The 19,526-nt window shown below is 44.0% G+C and overlaps 1 protein-coding gene across 1 annotated transcript; it reads right to left on the bottom strand.

Annotated features, from left to right (window-relative positions):
- Window positions 1-12,625: 12,625 nt before the first annotated feature.
- On the bottom strand, window positions 12,626-18,886 carry ufm1 (ubiquitin-fold modifier 1). The gene is made up of 6 exons (XM_023805367.2): window positions 18,745-18,886; window positions 18,570-18,626; window positions 18,065-18,122; window positions 15,212-15,251; window positions 14,586-14,618; window positions 12,626-13,265 (listed from the first exon to the last, which is right to left on the bottom strand). Coding segments are annotated over exons 1-6 (258 nt in total). The 5' UTR covers window positions 18,747-18,886; the 3' UTR covers window positions 12,626-13,197.
- Window positions 18,887-19,526: the final 640 nt, after the last annotated feature.

Here is a 19,526-nt window from a genome sequence, read left to right as displayed (position 1 = left end):
AGTCCATTGCAATGAACCACCCAAATTTTAATTTATAAGTCTTTTGCTATTCTTTTGCTGCCATAGACAGATACCAGTTATTGGGCAGATATCATTTTTTTGTGATTACATTTATTTTCTTTTTTTACAGAAATAATTCTGTTATTTAACTCTCTGTCTTTGCCTGAAGGCGTAGCAACTGTGCCCTTGTTGGGATTATAAACATTTCACTGCATCTTGTACTTGTATAGCTATGCATGTGACAATTAAAGAATCCTGAATCTTAGACAGTAGTCACTGTGATTCTTACATATACTGTATACAGCTGGTGAGCACAACTCATCATTATTAATCTTCTACACTAAGTGATGTCTCAGAGTGCTTTGCGACACCCCACACATAGAAGTGAGTGTGTAGATAATAGCCAGCATGCAGCTAACAATCCCAGTCAGGAATTGTACACATCTGTAACATCAAAGTCAGCCAGCTTTCAAACAAATAATCCCGTCCTCTGTGTACAGTAACATCCAAGAGTTTAATGTGCAAATGACAGAGAGGTAAGAAGCAGCTCCCCCTTACAAAATGGATATGGAAAGAAAAATATCTGAATACACGCTTGTATGTACACTTTGTACGAATAGTTATTTTTTGTTTTCAGAAGGCTGGCAAACGTTTCATAAGGCAAAGCTTTCACTTCAAATGAGCCTGGAAACTCAAAGGCAGCCACCTTAATCGTGTGACTTTCCGCAGATTCCCTCACAGAAACTGCAATTTTCGGCTTAACCTTTTCATTTTCATTTATTCCTTTGCTTTGAACTCCAGAGTCATCTTCAGATCCTCATAAATGACAGAATAAATCTCGATTTTTTTTATCGTGCTTGTTTCATTACCCCAGTTGCTCTCCCTGCCATAGAAATGGCTGCAAAAACAAAAAGGACCATTTGGAGGGACTTGCTTATAATAAAAGCCCAGGATGGGGGCCAACCCACCGCAGGGGATTTAATACCATTATTAAGTTAATTAATTCAGGAAAATATATGAGATGGAGGGGGGTGGTACAATGGACACCTGGAGTTTGGTTCCCCCCTCCCCCGTCCTACATGTGTGGAGTTTGGCTACCATAGGATACCGTAGGATATAGATCTGTCACCAAAATATGGCCTGTTTGTGGCATGGGCACATGTGTACCCTGAAGAGGAACATCCCCCGAATTGCTTCAGCACATGAGCTGTGCGAATAAAGTGTAAAATCCTGACCTGCTGAAGTACCTGGTAATTAAACGGATATTTACATATACTGCTGTGTGCCTGAAATGCCGAAATTGGCGCCTCGATGTGAGAAACCCTGTGGTGCCAGAGTGATTGGTCTGCACCTTGAAAGACATAATTACGTGCCTGCAAGGCCCCGATCTGCTTTGGGGAATGGAGACCGGAAACTAGTGAATGAAATCGAAAACATGATCATTTTTAATTGTTCCCAGGAGTGTATACAGCTAAAAGATGATTGGCTACAGAAGTGGCCCCTCCCCATGTCACTCACCAATTCAAAACATATCATTAGCTAATGAAAAGTTGGTCACTGTTATTATGGCCCCTCTTATGCCCCATCTTAAAAATCATAGAATCGCCCGTAATTGTTCCGGAATGGAATGTTTTTTTTTTTGTTTGCTTGTTTGGCATAGTCAATAATAGTCAATAATTTAACAATCCATTAAATCACTGTACTGTGTACTGTGCCTCTCTCGAGCTGACTGTCTATGTTATTTGGGTAAAACGGTGCCTGCTGTGTTTCAGGTTCATGACTGTGCGGGAAATCCCCAGAAGAGACTGCATATGTTACGGAGATGCTGTGAAGTATGCAGTCAGCTGGGGGCAGGGGGGGGGGGGGGGGGGTAAAGAAGACCCCAGTGTCTGTGATCATCATCATCATCATGGGGATGCGTTCAGGCAGCACAGTGGTGCTATGGCTAGTGTGATCACCACACATTTCTGGAGACTGGGGTTCAATCCCCCGACTCCCTGGTGAGTTCTCTAAGTTCCCCAGGGAATGTCTAGGTGTTGAAACTAATAAACTGCTAATGAATATGATATCAGCTAATAAATATTCAACAGGAAACTCTGAGCAGAAGGCTCCGTGTTTCAGGCACATGCAAATTTGAACAGGACTGGGCTTTGGGATTTAAATGTTGTGACAGTATTTTGCGGCAGGAATGAAAACACGACAACAGAATCCCACCCACAGATGTGAGGCTGAACAAAGACTCCAGTCGGTCTTGGCAGTACAGCCTGTTTCCAGGATCCCCGTCACTCCGTGACATTTTTAGGTCGTACATCTCCCCCACCAAGCTGAGCCTCTTGTATTGATGTTTGTTGGAGTGGGTGGCTGGGGGTTCAGTCCGGATGTACAGCAGCCAGCATGTCCTCCCTTCTCCAAGGCCCATAATGAACCGTGCAATTTCATAATTACACCACACTTCTTTATACCCTTAGTGCTGTATGTCCTGCCTAGAAAGCACAATATGCCCCGCCTCTGGACAAACAGACCCCACCCCCAAAACAATAAACCCCACCCCCAACTCTAGTAACCCCGCCTCTATTAACAGTAATAAGACCCCCACCCTTTCCATCCTTAGCCAGGGTCATCTGAAGTCTTGCATCTGAATTATGCATTGTGACCAATAGGGATTAGTGAACGCTGTCAGTCACACTTTGGATTAATCTGCTTTCCACTCAGTGCTTTCTCGGTTCTGGTTGGGTTAAACTATTCAGTGTCACTTCCCCAAAGTTGAACTACTTCAGCAAATGCAGCATCAGCCTGTAAGAGAGCCGTCGGCATCCTCTCGGCGTGCCTGGCGGACCGGCGTTTCTCCGCTGTTGCGTTTACCGCTGCAGGCAGTTCCTCGCCACAAGGTAGGATGCGGCAACGTGGAGCCTCCGTTCACATCACACCAGGCAACGGAAATCAGTGCTTTGTGATTGATAACGCGGATGAAGGCGGCGGGACCCTGCAAAAACAAGATAAAAGATTAATTGTGGGGGGGCATATTTATGCAAAAGCAATGAGGCTTATTTCAGCAGCTCCTTGGTTTTTGGTGGAAGACCTCTGGCAAGGAATGGAAATATCAAAGAGGCGAGAGCTGATTCAGCATGAGCAACAGCAGCAGTTTCGCAATGTGCATGAATTGGCCTTTTACCATATAGAGCAGCAATATATAAACAGACAAATAGAAAAATAAACACACACACGCACAAACACACACACACACAAACACACACAAACACACACACACGCACACACACATAAACACACACACACGCATTATGTATATTCAGGTTCTAATTCCTCCCACCTGGGCCTGGAAAACTTTTAAAAATGCATTTCCTCAATATACTTTCTTTCCTGTACTTTACTGCCCTCGGGGTAAGTTAATAAGTTAACAGGGTAACAGGGTGTACACCTTCCATAGAACTTCCAGAACTAAAAGCTCTTTTTAATAAAAGAAAATAATCCACCCCTTCCACTGAACATTTCCTGATATTCTCCTGAGAATAAAAAGTCATTTAAAGAAATAAAATGACAAAATGAAATAAAATGAAAAGATATAAGTATCTGGCATCTGCTTTCTGGGATTTGAAAATGACTTAGTTGACAGTGAACGTGGGAAAAAAATAAAAGAAATATTATTGCAACCAGTATTTTCTTTTCCTATTTTAGCCTAAATTCATTGAGTTTGGACACTTTAATGGAGCAGCTGAAGTCACTGTCACAGCAGGATGCTGACAAATGATATTTGCACTTATGAAATTAACTGAATTTCTTTATTATAATGGTATAATTCTAGAAATACATTTAGGCAAAGAAAGGTGAAGAGTGATGGTAATTCCTTACTGTGTTTATCTTTTCATTATTTCCGAAATAAAAAACAAACAGAAAAAAATAGGTTTATAATTATTGATAAGCATATTTGGTTTAAAAATGTAGGCATTCTTGTTTACTGGCATGTCCACAGTTGATGGTTTATATGCTGTGCGGGTTTGTTTTCCCAGTATTTCACATATAGACTAACAGGCCTCTTCAAACAGGCCAAGGTGCATGATTGTGGGCATCTGACGGACTGGCATGATTGTGGGCACATATGGCATCTGACGGACTGGCATGATTGTGGGCACATATGGCATCTGATGGACTGGCATGATTGTGGGCACATGTGCCATCTGACGGACTGGGATGATTGTGGGCACATATGCTATCTGACGGACTGGCATGATTGTGGGCACATGTGCCATCTGACGGACTGGGATGATTGTGGGCACATGTGCCACCTGACGGACTGGCATGATTGTGGGAACATGTGCCATCTAACGGACTGGCATGATTGTGGGCACATGTGCCATCTAACGGACTGGCATGATTGTGGGCACATGTGCCACCTGACGTATTGGCATGATTGTGGGCCCATGTGCCACCTGACGGACTGGCATGATTGTGGGCACATGTGCCACCTGACGTATTGGCATGATTGTGGGCCCATGTGCCACATGACGGACTGGCATGATTGTGGGCACATGTGCCACCTGACGTATTGGCATTATTGTGGGCCCATGTGCCACCTGACGGACTGGCATGATTGTGGGCACATGTGCCACCTGACGTATTGGCATGATTGTGGGCCCATGTGCCACCTGACGGACTGGCATGATTGTGGGCACATGTGCCACCTGACGTATTGGCATTATTGTGGGCCCATGTGCCACCGGACGGACTGGCATGATTGTGGGCACATGTGCCACCTGACGTATTGGCATTATTGTGGGCACATGTGCCATCTGACGGACTGGCATGATTGTGGGCCCATGTGCCACCTGACGTATTGGCATGATTGTGGGCCCATGTGCCACATGACGGACTGGCATGATTGTGGGCACATGTGCCACCTGACGTATTGGCATTATTGTGGGCCCATGTGCCACCTGACGGACTGGCATGATTGTGGGCACATGTGCCACCTGACGTATTGGCATGATTGTGGGCCCATGTGCCACCTGACGGACTGGCATGATTGTGGGCACATGTGCCACCTGACGTATTGGCATTATTGTGGGCCCATGTGCCACTGGACGGACTGGCATGATTGTGGGCACATGTGCCAACTGACGTATTGGCATTATTGTGGGCCCATGTGCCACCGGACGGACTGGCATGATTGTGGGCACATGTGCCACCTGACGTAATGGCATGATTGTGGGCCCATGTGCCACCGGACGGACTGGCATGATTGTGGGCACATGTGCCACCTGACGGACTGGCATGATTGTGGGCACATGTGCCACCGGACGGACTGGCATCCTGTAAGGTTGTGCTCCACCATCGCTGGCTGGAAGATGGATGCATATTAAGAGAAAGAGAAAGTGTGTCAAATTTCTACAGATTTCTCGTGCGTGTTAGTAAAGCACCTGCACAGAGTGAGTTACACAAACAAGGGGGTAGGACTGGTCTGAACATTGGAAGGGAGCAAATCAGCCCAGACCCCCCCCCCCCCCCCCCCCCCCAACACACTTATAACAAGCGTACCCAAATCTACTCCCTTGTTCAAAAATATTGAGCACATAAACTGGAAGAAAAATGCAAAATGTTATCATTCCAGAAGGTGGCAGCATTGTACTGCCTAAATACTCCAGGAACGATTGAAAAAAATCAAAAAACAAGAATATTCTAGGCAGTCTCCAAAAATGTACCTTTGGTTAAGTTCCAACCAACCAAACAAACAAATAAATATGTATACTAGATGATACAATAACACAGTATGTGATTCACCATCTGTTTGACCCAAGCAATCTATCAAACGTTGGGTTACAGCAAAACTTGAACCAGTCTCAAGTAATAGAGTACACCTTTAACTAGACACCACTCCATCACACACACACACACACACACACACACACACAGGCACAAGGAAACTTGGAGATGGTATTCTGGGCCACGAAAGGAGATCTTAAGACCAGGAGGATGTACAACCTCAACATACAACCAAGACCCAAGACAAGGACTGAATTATCCACCAAGCCACCATGATAAAATATTTAATGCAGAACAATCTAATCTAAGAATTTAAAATGGGATTTTTGAACATCAATCTAAAATCATGTCATGTGTAATAATGAAGCAGAGGACCCCTGAATGATGAAGAATGTTCGGAATCCTTGTCGACGGCTGCCAGGTAAAAACAAAAAAACAAGCTTTGCCAAAGATTCTAGAGAAGATATTAGATTCAAACGTCCTAAACTCATATCTTAATGCTAACCTTAAATTAGCCCACAAAACTATGGCATTATGGCTAGGCTTAAAATTTAAGTTTAGTGTATGAGTTAGAATTAGGACCAGCATTAGGGTTAGGGTTAGGGTTAGGGCTGCCCTTAAGTTTAGGCCTAGGGTTAGGGTTTAGGTTAGTACCACTTATCATGAAGTTAGAGTTAGGATTGGTATTAGGGTTAGAGCTAAGTTTAGGGTTATCCCTAAAGGTGTGGTCACACTAGCACAAAAAAAATATTAATTTTCTTAATTCAACTTTGACCTGTGAATTCACATTGCTAAGCCAATCATGGTTGACCTTTCAACTTCACCAGCCATGGAGCAACCAATTCATTTTGACTGTCAGAATATAAATGTGTAAACAGGACATAAAGCTGTATTACCGACAGAGAGCATTCAAACGGGCCTCGAAGGTAGGAAGCATATCACGGTGCATCTAACATCACCAGTAAGTACTCTTACCTCGCTTACCCACTAAAAGGCTCACATTACAATAAGCATTTATCCCACTGTGTGCCACCCATACTGACTGGCAAGGTGCAAGAAAAATGTAGTTTTCAAATATATATTTTAAAGGCAAACTATTAACAACGTTTCTTATTAACATCACTGCACCACTGTCTTGAAATATAACATCACATCCTGTATCACGTCCACTTTTGCTCGACACTGCAAAGACGACTTTTTACACTAGAGTGACTAAACCTTAATGATAATGCCAACCATACCCCTACCCCTTACCTTATTGCCCTTACCTTATTGCCCTGACTCTAACGTTATCCAATATTCCAATGCTAGTCTTAATTCCAGAATGTTTACTCAGCCATAAGAACAGTGGCCCTTCAATGCCAGTGTTGTGCGCCTCTGAATGTCGATGTATGTTCATATCTACCCCTTGCTTTCTCTGGGGCATTTCTGCGGCGCAGAGGCCATTAAAGCTGCCCTCTCTGCTGGATCATCTGCGTGGTACAAGAAGAGCTCTTGCTAACTAATTGCCTAACTGCCAAAAACAGGCACATACCCCAGATGCACTACAAGGTAATGTATGGTTGTGATTATGGAGGCATTTTGCTATAACATACATGTGCACTGAATATTTCCTAAGAGAAAATATTGCTAGAGCACTGCATGAAAACATTTTTAAACCAAAATCTAATGGAAAAAGACAAGTCTTCCTTTTTACTCGAATACCTGAATTGAAGCATATGTGCTTCTTCTGGGTGAATTTAAGGTACATGACCTTTTCAAGAAAAGAAAAACTCTGTTTGCACCGCTGGTCAACAAATAGGTCACCGACTCAGTAATGGACACGTAGGCTGAGGTCTGTATTTGACTTACCACCTAATTGGGGAGTGTTACAGAAACACTACAGCTGCCTGCCTGGATAAAATGTATATCTGAGTGGCTGACTAAACCTCTCCATCCAGGAGACGGGTATAAATGGCACTTTAAAACACCTCACATCTAGGAGTACCTGCGACTGACCATCTGGTTCAGCTCGCTTCTACAGTATTATTGATTCCCTTCAGCTTATACCCAGAAATGTCGATCCCACCCATTAGGGGACCTCAAAACGTCTCACCAATATGTGCTTCCTTTCCGCAGACACCCCTATTAATGTTTCCTTAACATTTTTGAGAAATTTCTTTCTGAAATCCACCGCCAGGGCTGGTATAAAAGCAACGACGGACATTTTATTACTTTCCAAAAGCATCTGTTTATAAAAATGTCGCTACATCATATTATTATTATTATTATTAATGGTCTTCTCAACTGGCGAGATAACTGGCTTCTCTTCTGCATACAAAGGCACCTCAAACGTGTTATAACCAAGTGCGCCTTTATCACATATAAAGCACATATTTGCCCAGACAGCACCACTGATCCTATAAAATAATAATCCTTACATAAAAATTGATGAAACACTATCAACTAGCTGGGCAAGACACACCGCCAAATCTTTTTGGAGTCTGCAGTTCTGAGAGGATGAAACAACCTACATGACTGGTCTGCACAATATACACACACTAGGATTTTCCGGAACCACACTTCCAGAAACTGCAGTCCCATGAGTGTGTTGTGGTTTGATGCCCATCTTAATTACTTCTTGGCTAACAGGCCTATTCCATGCAATCGATACAGACAGAAAAATCTGCGCTTACTATCAAGGGGCAATCACCTCCCATTCTTAAGGAAAATCAGAAAACCACGAGGAACCAATAAAGTATGAAACCGCCATGTGATATCTTTTATGTAATTTATTCTTCGGCGGTTTTGCTGTCAAATTGGCGACGCAGCGTCTGAGTTATTATCCTTTTTGAGTAACACAGCAACCCCCCACAACCCTGTATAGGACAAGCAGTGAAAAAAATGAATATTTATTTGTACATTCGGTATACTCTTTTTTGGGACAGGGTTGCTTAGGTCTACGACTCTGGCTGTTGCCTCATTGCAGTGTTTCCCAATCCAGTCCTTAAGGACCTACAAACGGTGGGCGGCAGCAACGCAGAGTCTGGGTTATTTTCCGTTTTGAGTACCAGAATAAACTCTTCATTTCATGGAGGCTGCCACACAGTAAGTACTTGTATTCAAAATAAAAAAGTACTTGGTCTATTTTTTTCATTTCCCAGTGAATTTGGTTAGGCTTCAAAGTATGTATGATCAAGACAAAGAAGCCACTGGGTTCACCTTTTAATTAAGTTTAATCCAGGATTAATAAGCAACTCTGCGGGAAAGATCTTCAAGTATTTTTATAGTTACTTTTTAAAAATAACAAGTACCGCTGTCATTAATCATTACAAAATCTATACAAAATTCCCATTCACCTCTAAGATCATTTTTCATGTTCATGAGAAAACACATCGAGTACTTTGTGTAGATGTAATTAATATAAACTATATTCACAATAGAAATGAGTTAATCAAACTGATGAAAAAAACAAGGACCAGGAACAAAGATATAAGAGGACCCACCTTAGTCTACAACAAGTTATTTAGATTTTAAAATTACAACTGAATCATATAATTAAAGAGGACAGAAGTTTCTGAACATAACATACAGTACATGGTAGTATAAAAGACTACCTTTCAGAACATTCTATTTTTTTCTGTAGGTGGAAAAAGACTTTTCACCAACATCTTTTTACAACATATACATTATTATCTTGATCATTTCTGGAAACAAAAAAAGGTTGAGTCACTTAACTCAGGGTGGTAAATACCCACAATGCACTGCAGAGCCCAGTGAAGCATGAAACGGTGAAAAATTCCAGTGTGTTTGTTCTGTGGTAATGATCCATTCCTTCCAGAATTAAGGACTGAATTTGGAGTGCTGAAATCTTATATTTCATTTAATACAGTTTATACAGGGAACACAACTCATACAAAGACATGAAATAAAGGTATAAAAGGTCATTGAACTAATAAAACAACAAATACATATTCCTCCTAGGCAGCAAATGAAGTGGGCAAAAGGTCAAAGATCAGAAGGGACCTCAAATCAAGAAGCTAATCAATAGCTACGGCTGTAAATCTCACCACTTCGGCTGAAACTGAAAAGAGCAAGATAAGACATGAAAAAAACAAAAAGAGGAATGACCATAGATAGCCATCTTCGCTACCCACGCTGGCCGCTTTCCTCTGATTGGCCAACTCCAGTCTCTGACACCTCATGGTAAACATGACCTTTAAGGCCCATTGGCAATCATGACCACAGGAGAATATAAATGGGATATCAGCACACTAAAGTAAAACAGGGAACACTTTACTTAACGGGGCACAAATACTTAGTAATAACTCAGTTTCTACTGAAGTACAAATTACGAGCAAATCATGAACAAATATAATTGCTACTTCAGATAAAAGATGCGTCACGATTCATTAATGATGAACAAACATGACATCAATATTTAACTTGTGTTATTTATTAGTTGTGCCTTCAGTAATTTCTTAGTAGTTCCTTCAGTAGTTCACAAAGGTTTACAGAATTAACAGATATAGTAATAGAGTAACTGCTTGAGGTAAAACATGGATCACGATTCATAAATGATGAATTAACCTGAGATCAGTATGTAACTAAGACTTAGTCTGTGGTTAATCAATACATAAGTAATAGTATTAAACTATATCATTTGTGCCCCATCAAGTAAAGTGTTTCCCTAAAAGGCTTTGTGGACTTCTGCCTACTCACATTAGAACTTGAGGATTATTTATGCAGAGTATGTGAGTGAGACAGATCAGTAGGAAACAGTGGACAACACTGAACCACTGGTCCTTACATTTACTCATACATCTGATGCTTTTATCCAAAGCAACTTATAATAGAAGGAAGGGGTGCAATTTATGTGCACCCCCTTTGATTTAAGGCCATGACCTTTGCATTGCTAGTGCAAGGTTCTGCTTGTCGAGCTACAGGAACAAGCCACCAGAACACACCAGAACACCCCAGAACCTCACACACGACTCCGCAATTTTCAGGTTTCCACCTATAGGGACTTTAATAGATTTCACTCCAGTAAAACAGTTCACGTTCAGAACATCGTCTTTGCCGCCCGCCGTTACTTACTGCGATGTTTCTCAAACCAGTCCTCGGGGACCCCAGATGGTCCACGTTTTTTGCTCTCTCCCAATTCCCTGGGAGTTGGGAAGGACCAAAACCGTGGGTCATCTGAGAGTCCCCAAAGACTGGTCTGAAAAACCGTGAATCACTGCACGAGTGGCCGTCCGTGCTAAGCTCACTGAATGGTATAGTCTGGCTGAGCGGCCCAGTGGTCCATGTTATCAGTCAGCAAACAGAAACCCCATGGATGTAAGGGACGGGAGGGACAGCAAGAAGAGCCTAATCATCACACAACAAGGAGACAGTCACTTCAGATGAGGGGTGAATCAAGTGTGGAACCTCATTTGAAAGTGGCCCGTTTGTGGGCAGATGAGGAGCTGAAGAAGACTGATCACAACTTACAGATCGCCATAGTGTACATGTATGAGATTTAGGTTTATGTTACAGTCCAGGGCCAGACCTGCGTGAGACCCCTCTAACGTCACTGAGCTCTGGAAGGCTAAGGGGGGGGGGGCATTTTTCTGTATCACAGACGCAATTCTTCTTTCCTGGTACACAGCGATCGCCTCAGAGGGAGGGTACGGGAACGCTGAACCCCCTAACCAGTCATTTCCTGATTCCCAGAAAACGCTGCTAGTTAATTATCCTTTCTGCAACCTGTCAATCACGCTGGGGGGCCACGCCGGGATGTCGGACCGCGGTGACTGACACCTCATTATGAGGCATCCAAACCAGACCGGGCCGGCCTGCTTCCGGGCCGCAGAGCGCTCCACTTTGCTTTTATTGTATATATATGATAATGTTACACACTATGAAACTCCCCCAACACTGCCATGCCAACCCCCCCCCCCCCCTGGTGTCTAAACAAATCAGAGAGACAGAGCCCCATGGGTTTGAGAATACATTTCAATTAGCGCCCAAATTTTCACCAGAAGGACCAGGTGTTTCAAAATGTCACTTGAAGTATTGAATCGGAATGATTAGATGTTGAGTGAAGAAAAAAAAACAAAACCGCAAGATGGGTGGAAGTAGCAACCCCCTTGAGGGGGGGCGAGACTTTACCAGGAAGCTACAAAGGCTGCTCTCTCGTCTTCCTCAGAAACAGCCTGAGGGCTCTTTGATGGAAAAAGGATGAAAGGGTCATTACAGCGGCAGCACTCTGAGATATGACTGGGGAGGGGCTGTGGGGGTGTGTAATGCAGTGTGGGAAGCGCTGCTCGCCGGACACTCGTCCTTCTCTTTGTCCTTGTTCGGCACGCTCCTCTTTATCGGGGCTGGTTGACACAACACAAAACCTCTGAGAGCTTGATAAGTGCGGCGGAAGGAAAAGCACTCGGGCAAAAAGCCATTGTAGCAGTTCTGGTGAAGATTGGGCATGTAAGAGGTTGATGGCTGTGATGAGCGTATGTGCGTGCGCGCACGCACACACACACACACACACACACACACACACACACACACACACACCACACACAGAGGCTGCTTAAGAGAGATGATGCCTGACCCACAATGCACTGGGGCTGCCAAAGCTGTACATTCCGTAGTCTTGGCAGAAAGTCTCGTTTTAGTACAACATGTTCGGTGCGATCGAATATGACCGAATGCAGAACGGAGGCAAAGCACTGAAAATTAATAAATGCGGCTTTCCATCTGTTCTTGAGTCCACTGAACATGTTTATCACGAATCTGGGCTTTTGGGCTGAAGCGGACGGCGATGAGAGCAGAGCTGCAGCCACCAGCATCCGCTGGCCCCTATCAACTGAAACACTTTGGCCGCTCAGACGGTTTCACCTGTCAGGCTCGTGTTAACATTTAATGCCTTTTGGCTTAAAACCAGCTGTTTACAGACAGACGTGGCGCAGAGAGTACACTTCAGTGAATGATAGAGAAAGACAAAAGCGAAACAAAAAATAACCAATTAAGTATAATTGAAATCTCTTTCAATGTCCACTTAGATGAAAACAAAAAAGTGCAGGGATCCAACTCCACTGCTGGGGGATGGTAGGCTGACGTTACACAGTTATGAGAGTCTCTTCATCTTGGACAGGTTAGAGGGCACAGGGGGACTAGTTTACCACTGATAACAGGTCCAGTAAGCAATGTTCCAGATCCTTCTCTCTCAGAATCCACTCGGTGAAGCACGGGAATTGGCAGGTAAAGGGAAGAGTGATGTCACAACCTCCTGATGCTGTTTACATCCCATGTGCATGTTTTCAGGGTCGACGAAAACCAATAAATAAACAGCTCATTCATAAAAGCTGATATGAGCCACGCCCATCTGCACCACCCCTCCATACCCCACCTAGCCCCGCCCCATCTCCTCTGTTTTCTGATTGGTCATGGTACAGCCAATCACCAGGCACCCACTCGATCCCTGGGAATGATCCGGAGCTCGGAACCATGCTTCAGAAACACGTTTCCTGTAGGGAATAGGACACCATTAATAATTTAATAATTGACAGTAATTAACAATGAAACAGTGAAAATGAAGAAAGTGACGCAAAGCAACTGGCGGCTGTACTTCGAAAAGAACAATAGGCAGTCGCTCACAGTGCTGAATGGGTTTGACTGCTGGGCTGCCTGCATTACGGAAAACAACTGCAGCTGGAAATTCGGGGGGGGGGGGGGTGGCAGTGAGCTAATATCATTTTCTGTTTTTTTTAAATGCCATGTGACACCAGCACCCTGCTGTTTTTAAAAAAAACAGATGGTGGGCCAACACTCGTTTATGCAGGGAGTTTTTAATTGTATTACCCACATCATTAGCAAAAAAATGTTCTTCTCCTTCTATTTCAGCACTGCTGCTCACGGTCCCTGAAGTCCCATCATAAAGCCTAATGCAAAAATTCCAAAGGCATATCATTAATACGGTGATGGCCTACTGAAAAAAAAAGAACCACGCAACCACAAGGGGGCAGTAATGGGTATAATTTGCCAAAACGTTGGCAACAACTCAGTTCACAGCCACCCCGCTGGATTAAGGTTCACGTCGACTAATATCCTACAGTGTCGTTCAAATGCAAAAAAACGAGACAGGCAGAGGTCACCGCTTCTGAAATGTCACCGGTTATGTAACCACTTCCCAAAATCCCCACCATGCCAGAAGCCAGCAGCTGTGATTTGGTGACGATGTGAGACTCTGGATTTAAAAAAAAAAAAAAATGTAAAAAAAGGTGAATGTTACGACACAAGGCACTCCAGTGCGACAGGAGACTGAGGAAAAGCCCCCCCTCCAGAGACATGTGATGGCAGCGAATCATAGACGAGCCAGGAATAATTAAAATTAGCATACGAGCCGCGGCAAGGCTAGCAGCAATGCACGGTGGCAGGAGTCCCCAGAGGAGGCTGAACAGACGCTGATCTCCTGACCTATGTCTGCGTGCGGGAAAACGCCACAGCAACCAGAAATGAACTCAACCTCTGCACATACACTGTATGTGTGCATGCATGCAGATTACGCTTTAAAAAATGCAGCGTACCGGGCAATATGTAACAGAAAAGACATTAATCATAGACAGAAATAAACAGAATAGAGCAATATACAGGAATAAATGTAATCCTCCTATCAACACACTGTGTGCAGAAGACATATTGCTCAGTGAGATATCTGAGCCCAATGCAGAAATGGGTGATTCCAAGAGCACCCTGCAGCTGTGAGCCTGGGGTGAGACACAGACAGCTGGATGGGGGGGGGAGGGGGGTCAAGGACTCTGTCGTAGAGCTACACAGAGGGCACCCACCTGCTGTCTGAGCCGGGTTGATCCCAATGCCATCTGTAAAGACAAAAGACACAGGCTCAGGACATGAATAAGCATAGGGAGGCGCGTTTGGGGGCGGGGGGGGGGGCACCCTTTGCGTCGGCACGGCAACTGCATCCTCGCAGGCCACTGGCAGAGTGTTGCCTTGGCGACGGGAAGGAAGCCATTCCCACTCCTGAACTTCAGTTAGGCAGCGACACCTTAATTCCGCCGTGCCGTCCCCTGTCGTTCTCTACAGCGCCCCCCCCCATCCTTATGGCCAAGCGGAGGAACACCAGCTGGCCGCTGACGGTGACCTCCAGCGTGGCCACAGGAGCAGCTTTGCTAGAGCGTCCATTAAAAGCCCGGAAAGCACGAGAAGAGGAGCGACCCGCACCGCCAGAGTGAGAACCAACGCGCAGCACGATGGTGAAATCGCTGCCTTCAAAACACACCACAGATAAGCGTCTCCAAGATAACCTGCCCGCTCTCATTTTCATCTTAATGAAACTCAAATACGGCCCGCAAAAATCGAATGACATTTGGCTTTCTGTGCACTGGTGCTACGGCCAAACTGCATGAAGCGACAAATAACATTTATAAGAGAAAAAAAAAAGAATAATACTCACCATTTGTGATGATGGCGCTAGTCGCTGGAGGCACCTTAAACTGCAAAAGAAAAATAGAAATTTCTAAAAATACCACATCGCCAACAGCGGGGGAACAGGACAGGCAGACGAGGATGACAAAATACAGAAGATGCACAGTTTAAGTTTTACTCATCTCTCTTTTTGTCCTTTTCGTTCTATAGAACAGAAACCAAATGTCTACCCTCGGGACTGCAGACACACAAAACAGTAGTGGGTGCATTTTTATTTCATACTTTATTTGCGGATTCTGCACACAACACCCAGGCACACCGATAAGAACACCTGTGATTCCAAAGTTACAATTCTGAAAACAGAACACACAGCAAGCAGTACACAGCCCAGGACCCCCACCCAGGCAAAACAACACACTCCACACCCGAAAACAGCCCAGCAATCAAGCATGCTGTATATTTTCCGATGTACTATGCAGGAAGAGAAACTTCACTGTCCGAAGGTCCATGGAAAGAGACAGCTATTCCCTGAGGTTCCTAACACTGGAGGAATTGCTGCTACTGTGATAAAAGGTGACCTTAAATCCCCCCCCCCCCCCATTTCTGCTGCCTGTATAAAGGGGCCTAAACTACATGTGTCTTCTGAGAATAGAGTTTACTTCTGGGCAGCTTGTAATCAAACTCTAAAAAAAAAAAAAAAATCACTACAAAGGTCACTGTAGAATCACTCAAGCTTGCCACAGACCCAAGAAACAGTGGAATGTTAAAGAAAAAACCCTTTTATCAATTAATGCACCAAATTAAGAAATAACAACCTTTTTCTTCAAAGAACCTGAAGTCTGCCACACCCCAATTAAGACAGGACTACAAAAATTTCGGTTGAGGCACACCACCCTTTGCTAAAACCAAATGCCACATCTTTCCCAGGACTACGTGGACTTATAAAAATGCTTTCCATTAACTTCACTTCCACATCACAAGAGAAGAAAAATCGCTGTAGTGATGCAAGGGACCAAGCAGAGGAGCTTAGATAAGAGAGAGACAGAAAAATAGCCCAGGGCGACCCGTGTCATTCCCAACCTGAACAGGAAGGATCAGTCAAGCATGAGTCTCAACAGTAAAAGGGGGAAAAAAATCACTTTACCAATGAACCAACTTCCCAATCTGTGATATGGGTAGGAGCTAATCACTGTCCGATTATACCAAAAAAAAATATATATATTTTTTTTAAACTTGTGTATGATTCACAATTTAGATTTTTTCCGTAGTATTTCCATTCCATTGTTTCACACACTGCTCCCTTTGCACGAGGTGCTGCCACCTTCAGTTGCGATGGACTTTCTGCAGGTTCATCAGAATATTAAGTCCTTTGTCATTGTGTGATGAACGGATTCAGCCATATGTTGAAACGCTTATGACACGGCTCGTGAAAAACGTTATACAAATATAGCAGCATAAAAATTAAAAATTAAAAATTACGAAAGTAGAAAAAGTATCCGCCACCCCAACAGACAAAGAATGTACAGTTACTGCACATATCAAGTAGCAATACCTGAGACCAAACAGACGTTCAATGAACAGCAGGTGTAATACATAGTCAGGTTAGGTCAGGTCAGGTCGGGTTGGGGAGCCCCAGGCAGGTACACAGTGCAGTCCCACCCTCCAGAAATGACCATCCACCTGCCACAGCCAGGTGTCTCGTGGGCGTCCCCTCAGCCTGGTCCAGCTGCTCGGGTCCTCAGCAATGAGGATCCTGCGAGCCGGATCACCATCAGGGAAACGCGCCACATGGCCGTAGGGCAATAACTGACCCTCCCACACAGTGCAGGTAATGTGCCTCATTCGGGACTCCTCTAGCAACTCATTCAACACAAACCAGTGGTACCCAAGGATTCTCCAAAGGTGCGCAGTACCGAAGGAGTCCAGTCTTCGTCGCAGGTCACTGGATAGTGTCTATGTCTCACAGCCATACAGCAAAGCAGGGAGCACAAGAGAAAAGACTTGGACCTTCATCCTCTTGAAAAGATACCGGGATCGAGCGCCACACACCCCTTTCCAGTGATGTCATGACCCCCCCATGCTCTCCCAATCACTCTGCTGACTTCATAGGAAGAGTCACCAGAGACATGAACGTCGCTGCTGAGGTAAGCGAACCTCTCGAGGAGATCGACATTCTCCCCGCAGACAGACACACTGTTGACGGCTGTGCCCAAGACATGGTTAAAGGCCTGGATCTTGGTCTTTATCTAGGACACGCGCAATCCCAGACACTGACTCATCGCTCAGTCTCGAGAGCCCCTAACAGAGCCTCAATTGACTCCGCGTATATCACAGAATTGTCAGCAAAGTCAAGATCAGTAAATCTTTCTTCACCAACAGATGCTCCACAATCGCTGGACCCCACGACCCTGCCCAACACCCAGTCCGAGCAAGAACACACCCCCAGTGACCCCCAGAATACATAGCATTAGGACAATGAATAGAGAAATACTTATTTAAATACTAACCGGCAATTATCATTGAATCTTTCATACGTGAACCAAAGCCACATGAATGAAATTACATTATCAGCTTTTTTTTCTTAAAAGCTCTTCTGGATGGGAACGACTGCCTGCTTACAATGTTGACGTTTTTGTGCGCAATGCACGTCTGTCGCCGTTTGCGGGCGACAGCTGGACAGAGAGTGTAGCGTTTACTATTATTTACGGTTACTGTTGCATTTGTTAATCTTTTAATGTGAAACATCGGAAAGCTGTATGGAGCCCAGCAAAAATCCCCCACTACAATCAATTACTGCCCAAACTGACAAAAATGTGAGACATTGTAACGGGGCGCGTAGCGCAAATGCCGCACGCGCCGTCACGAGGCTCCGCCCCCTTACCTCCTCAGCAGCAAACTTTAACACCGCAGTGAAGGGCGTGCTGTCGGGGACGCTCAAACTGGAAGACAATCAGCACCATTAGCACATTTGGTCAGTCTTATTCCGAGAACGTTTATAAATAAATTTGCCCTAATGCGATTAGCAAACAAGAAAACAACATCCTCTTTCCGGACACACGCAGACAGTATACGCATGGCAGTACGTCGCAGGGCAGTCAACAGCGCTGAAATTAATAATAATACGTCTGCTCGTGACTCATTCTGAACGTATAAAGCAATGAATCTGTGCTGCCATCAGGAAGCGCTGGAAACCATACGTGTTAAATGAATCAAGACCATCAACCGCCGGTTTATGGTACAAAACAAAAGACAGAAACACATCTGGCTATTACCGGCTTAGTGTTACAGTCAGTGCAGAACAATAATAAGATCCTGAACGGTTTGCTTATTAACGAAGGCAGACCTGGAACTGTGAAGCCCCGATTCTTTAGGAAACTGTCACTTACACTTTATAAGGCAGCCGGGGGTCCGAAGTCAGCGTTATTTTAAACGTCACTTTCGACCTGAATAAGAAAAGAGGTACACAGTAAGACGCGATCACATCACCTTGTCATATTTAACATTATTGTTATATATTAATAGCGCTACATAAATAAATGAATACAATGTACACGGACTTACATTCTGACAAAAATCTCTAGCTTCTGTTACCCCCAACACGAATCCACGCCTTGATCCTTGAACCAGGAAGTGGAAAGTACCAGCTATGATACACGTCACCTTAACACCCCGACTTTTACTTTGAACGCGTATATATTTTATTGAGTGAGATATGTTATATGTATTTTTTCTGATAATGAAAAAATGTATAGCGTGGTCGTACGATTTAAAACATTTATGGGAAGGTTCGATATAAATTTACCGTAATAAATGATATATATGCGCGTTACCATAATACTTAGATAATTTGGTATCTATCAATCGACATCGTTTTTTTTTCCCGTTTTATGAAAACACAATGTACCAACGGTACAGTGACCTTGATAGATCTTAAAAGGAGTTCAATACAAATCAAGGCTTATTTGGAATTTGAGTAAATTTAAAGCCACTAATTACAGTATGCTATTAGAATACCTGAAGGAAAATGGTTTTAAATTAATTTCCTTTGCATATATGCATTGAAATTACGAAGAATAAGTTAAATGAACGTCATTGGCTCACAATGAATTACATTACAACAATAAAATGGCGTCCAGTGGCACAGTATGAGAATGCTCATCCATCCATCTGCAATAATGCCTTAACCACCCCCCGACAAATGGAATAATCAGTCAGAGCAAATTAGAAGGAAATGGAAAAGGATCTTATAAATTCACACTGAAGCAGCAAACATTTCCAGTGGCCCTCCCACAATGACAGCACTGCGTTTGAAAAGTACTTCTGTCTCCTATGATGAGTGAGGT

Source organism: Paramormyrops kingsleyae, chromosome 18 (genome assembly GCF_048594095.1).
Source record: "Paramormyrops kingsleyae isolate MSU_618 chromosome 18, PKINGS_0.4, whole genome shotgun sequence".
In the NCBI taxonomy this organism is placed as follows: domain Eukaryota; kingdom Metazoa; phylum Chordata; class Actinopteri; order Osteoglossiformes; family Mormyridae; genus Paramormyrops; species Paramormyrops kingsleyae.
Note: the sequence above shows the minus strand (reverse complement) of the source record. Positions and strands in the feature narration are given on the sequence as shown.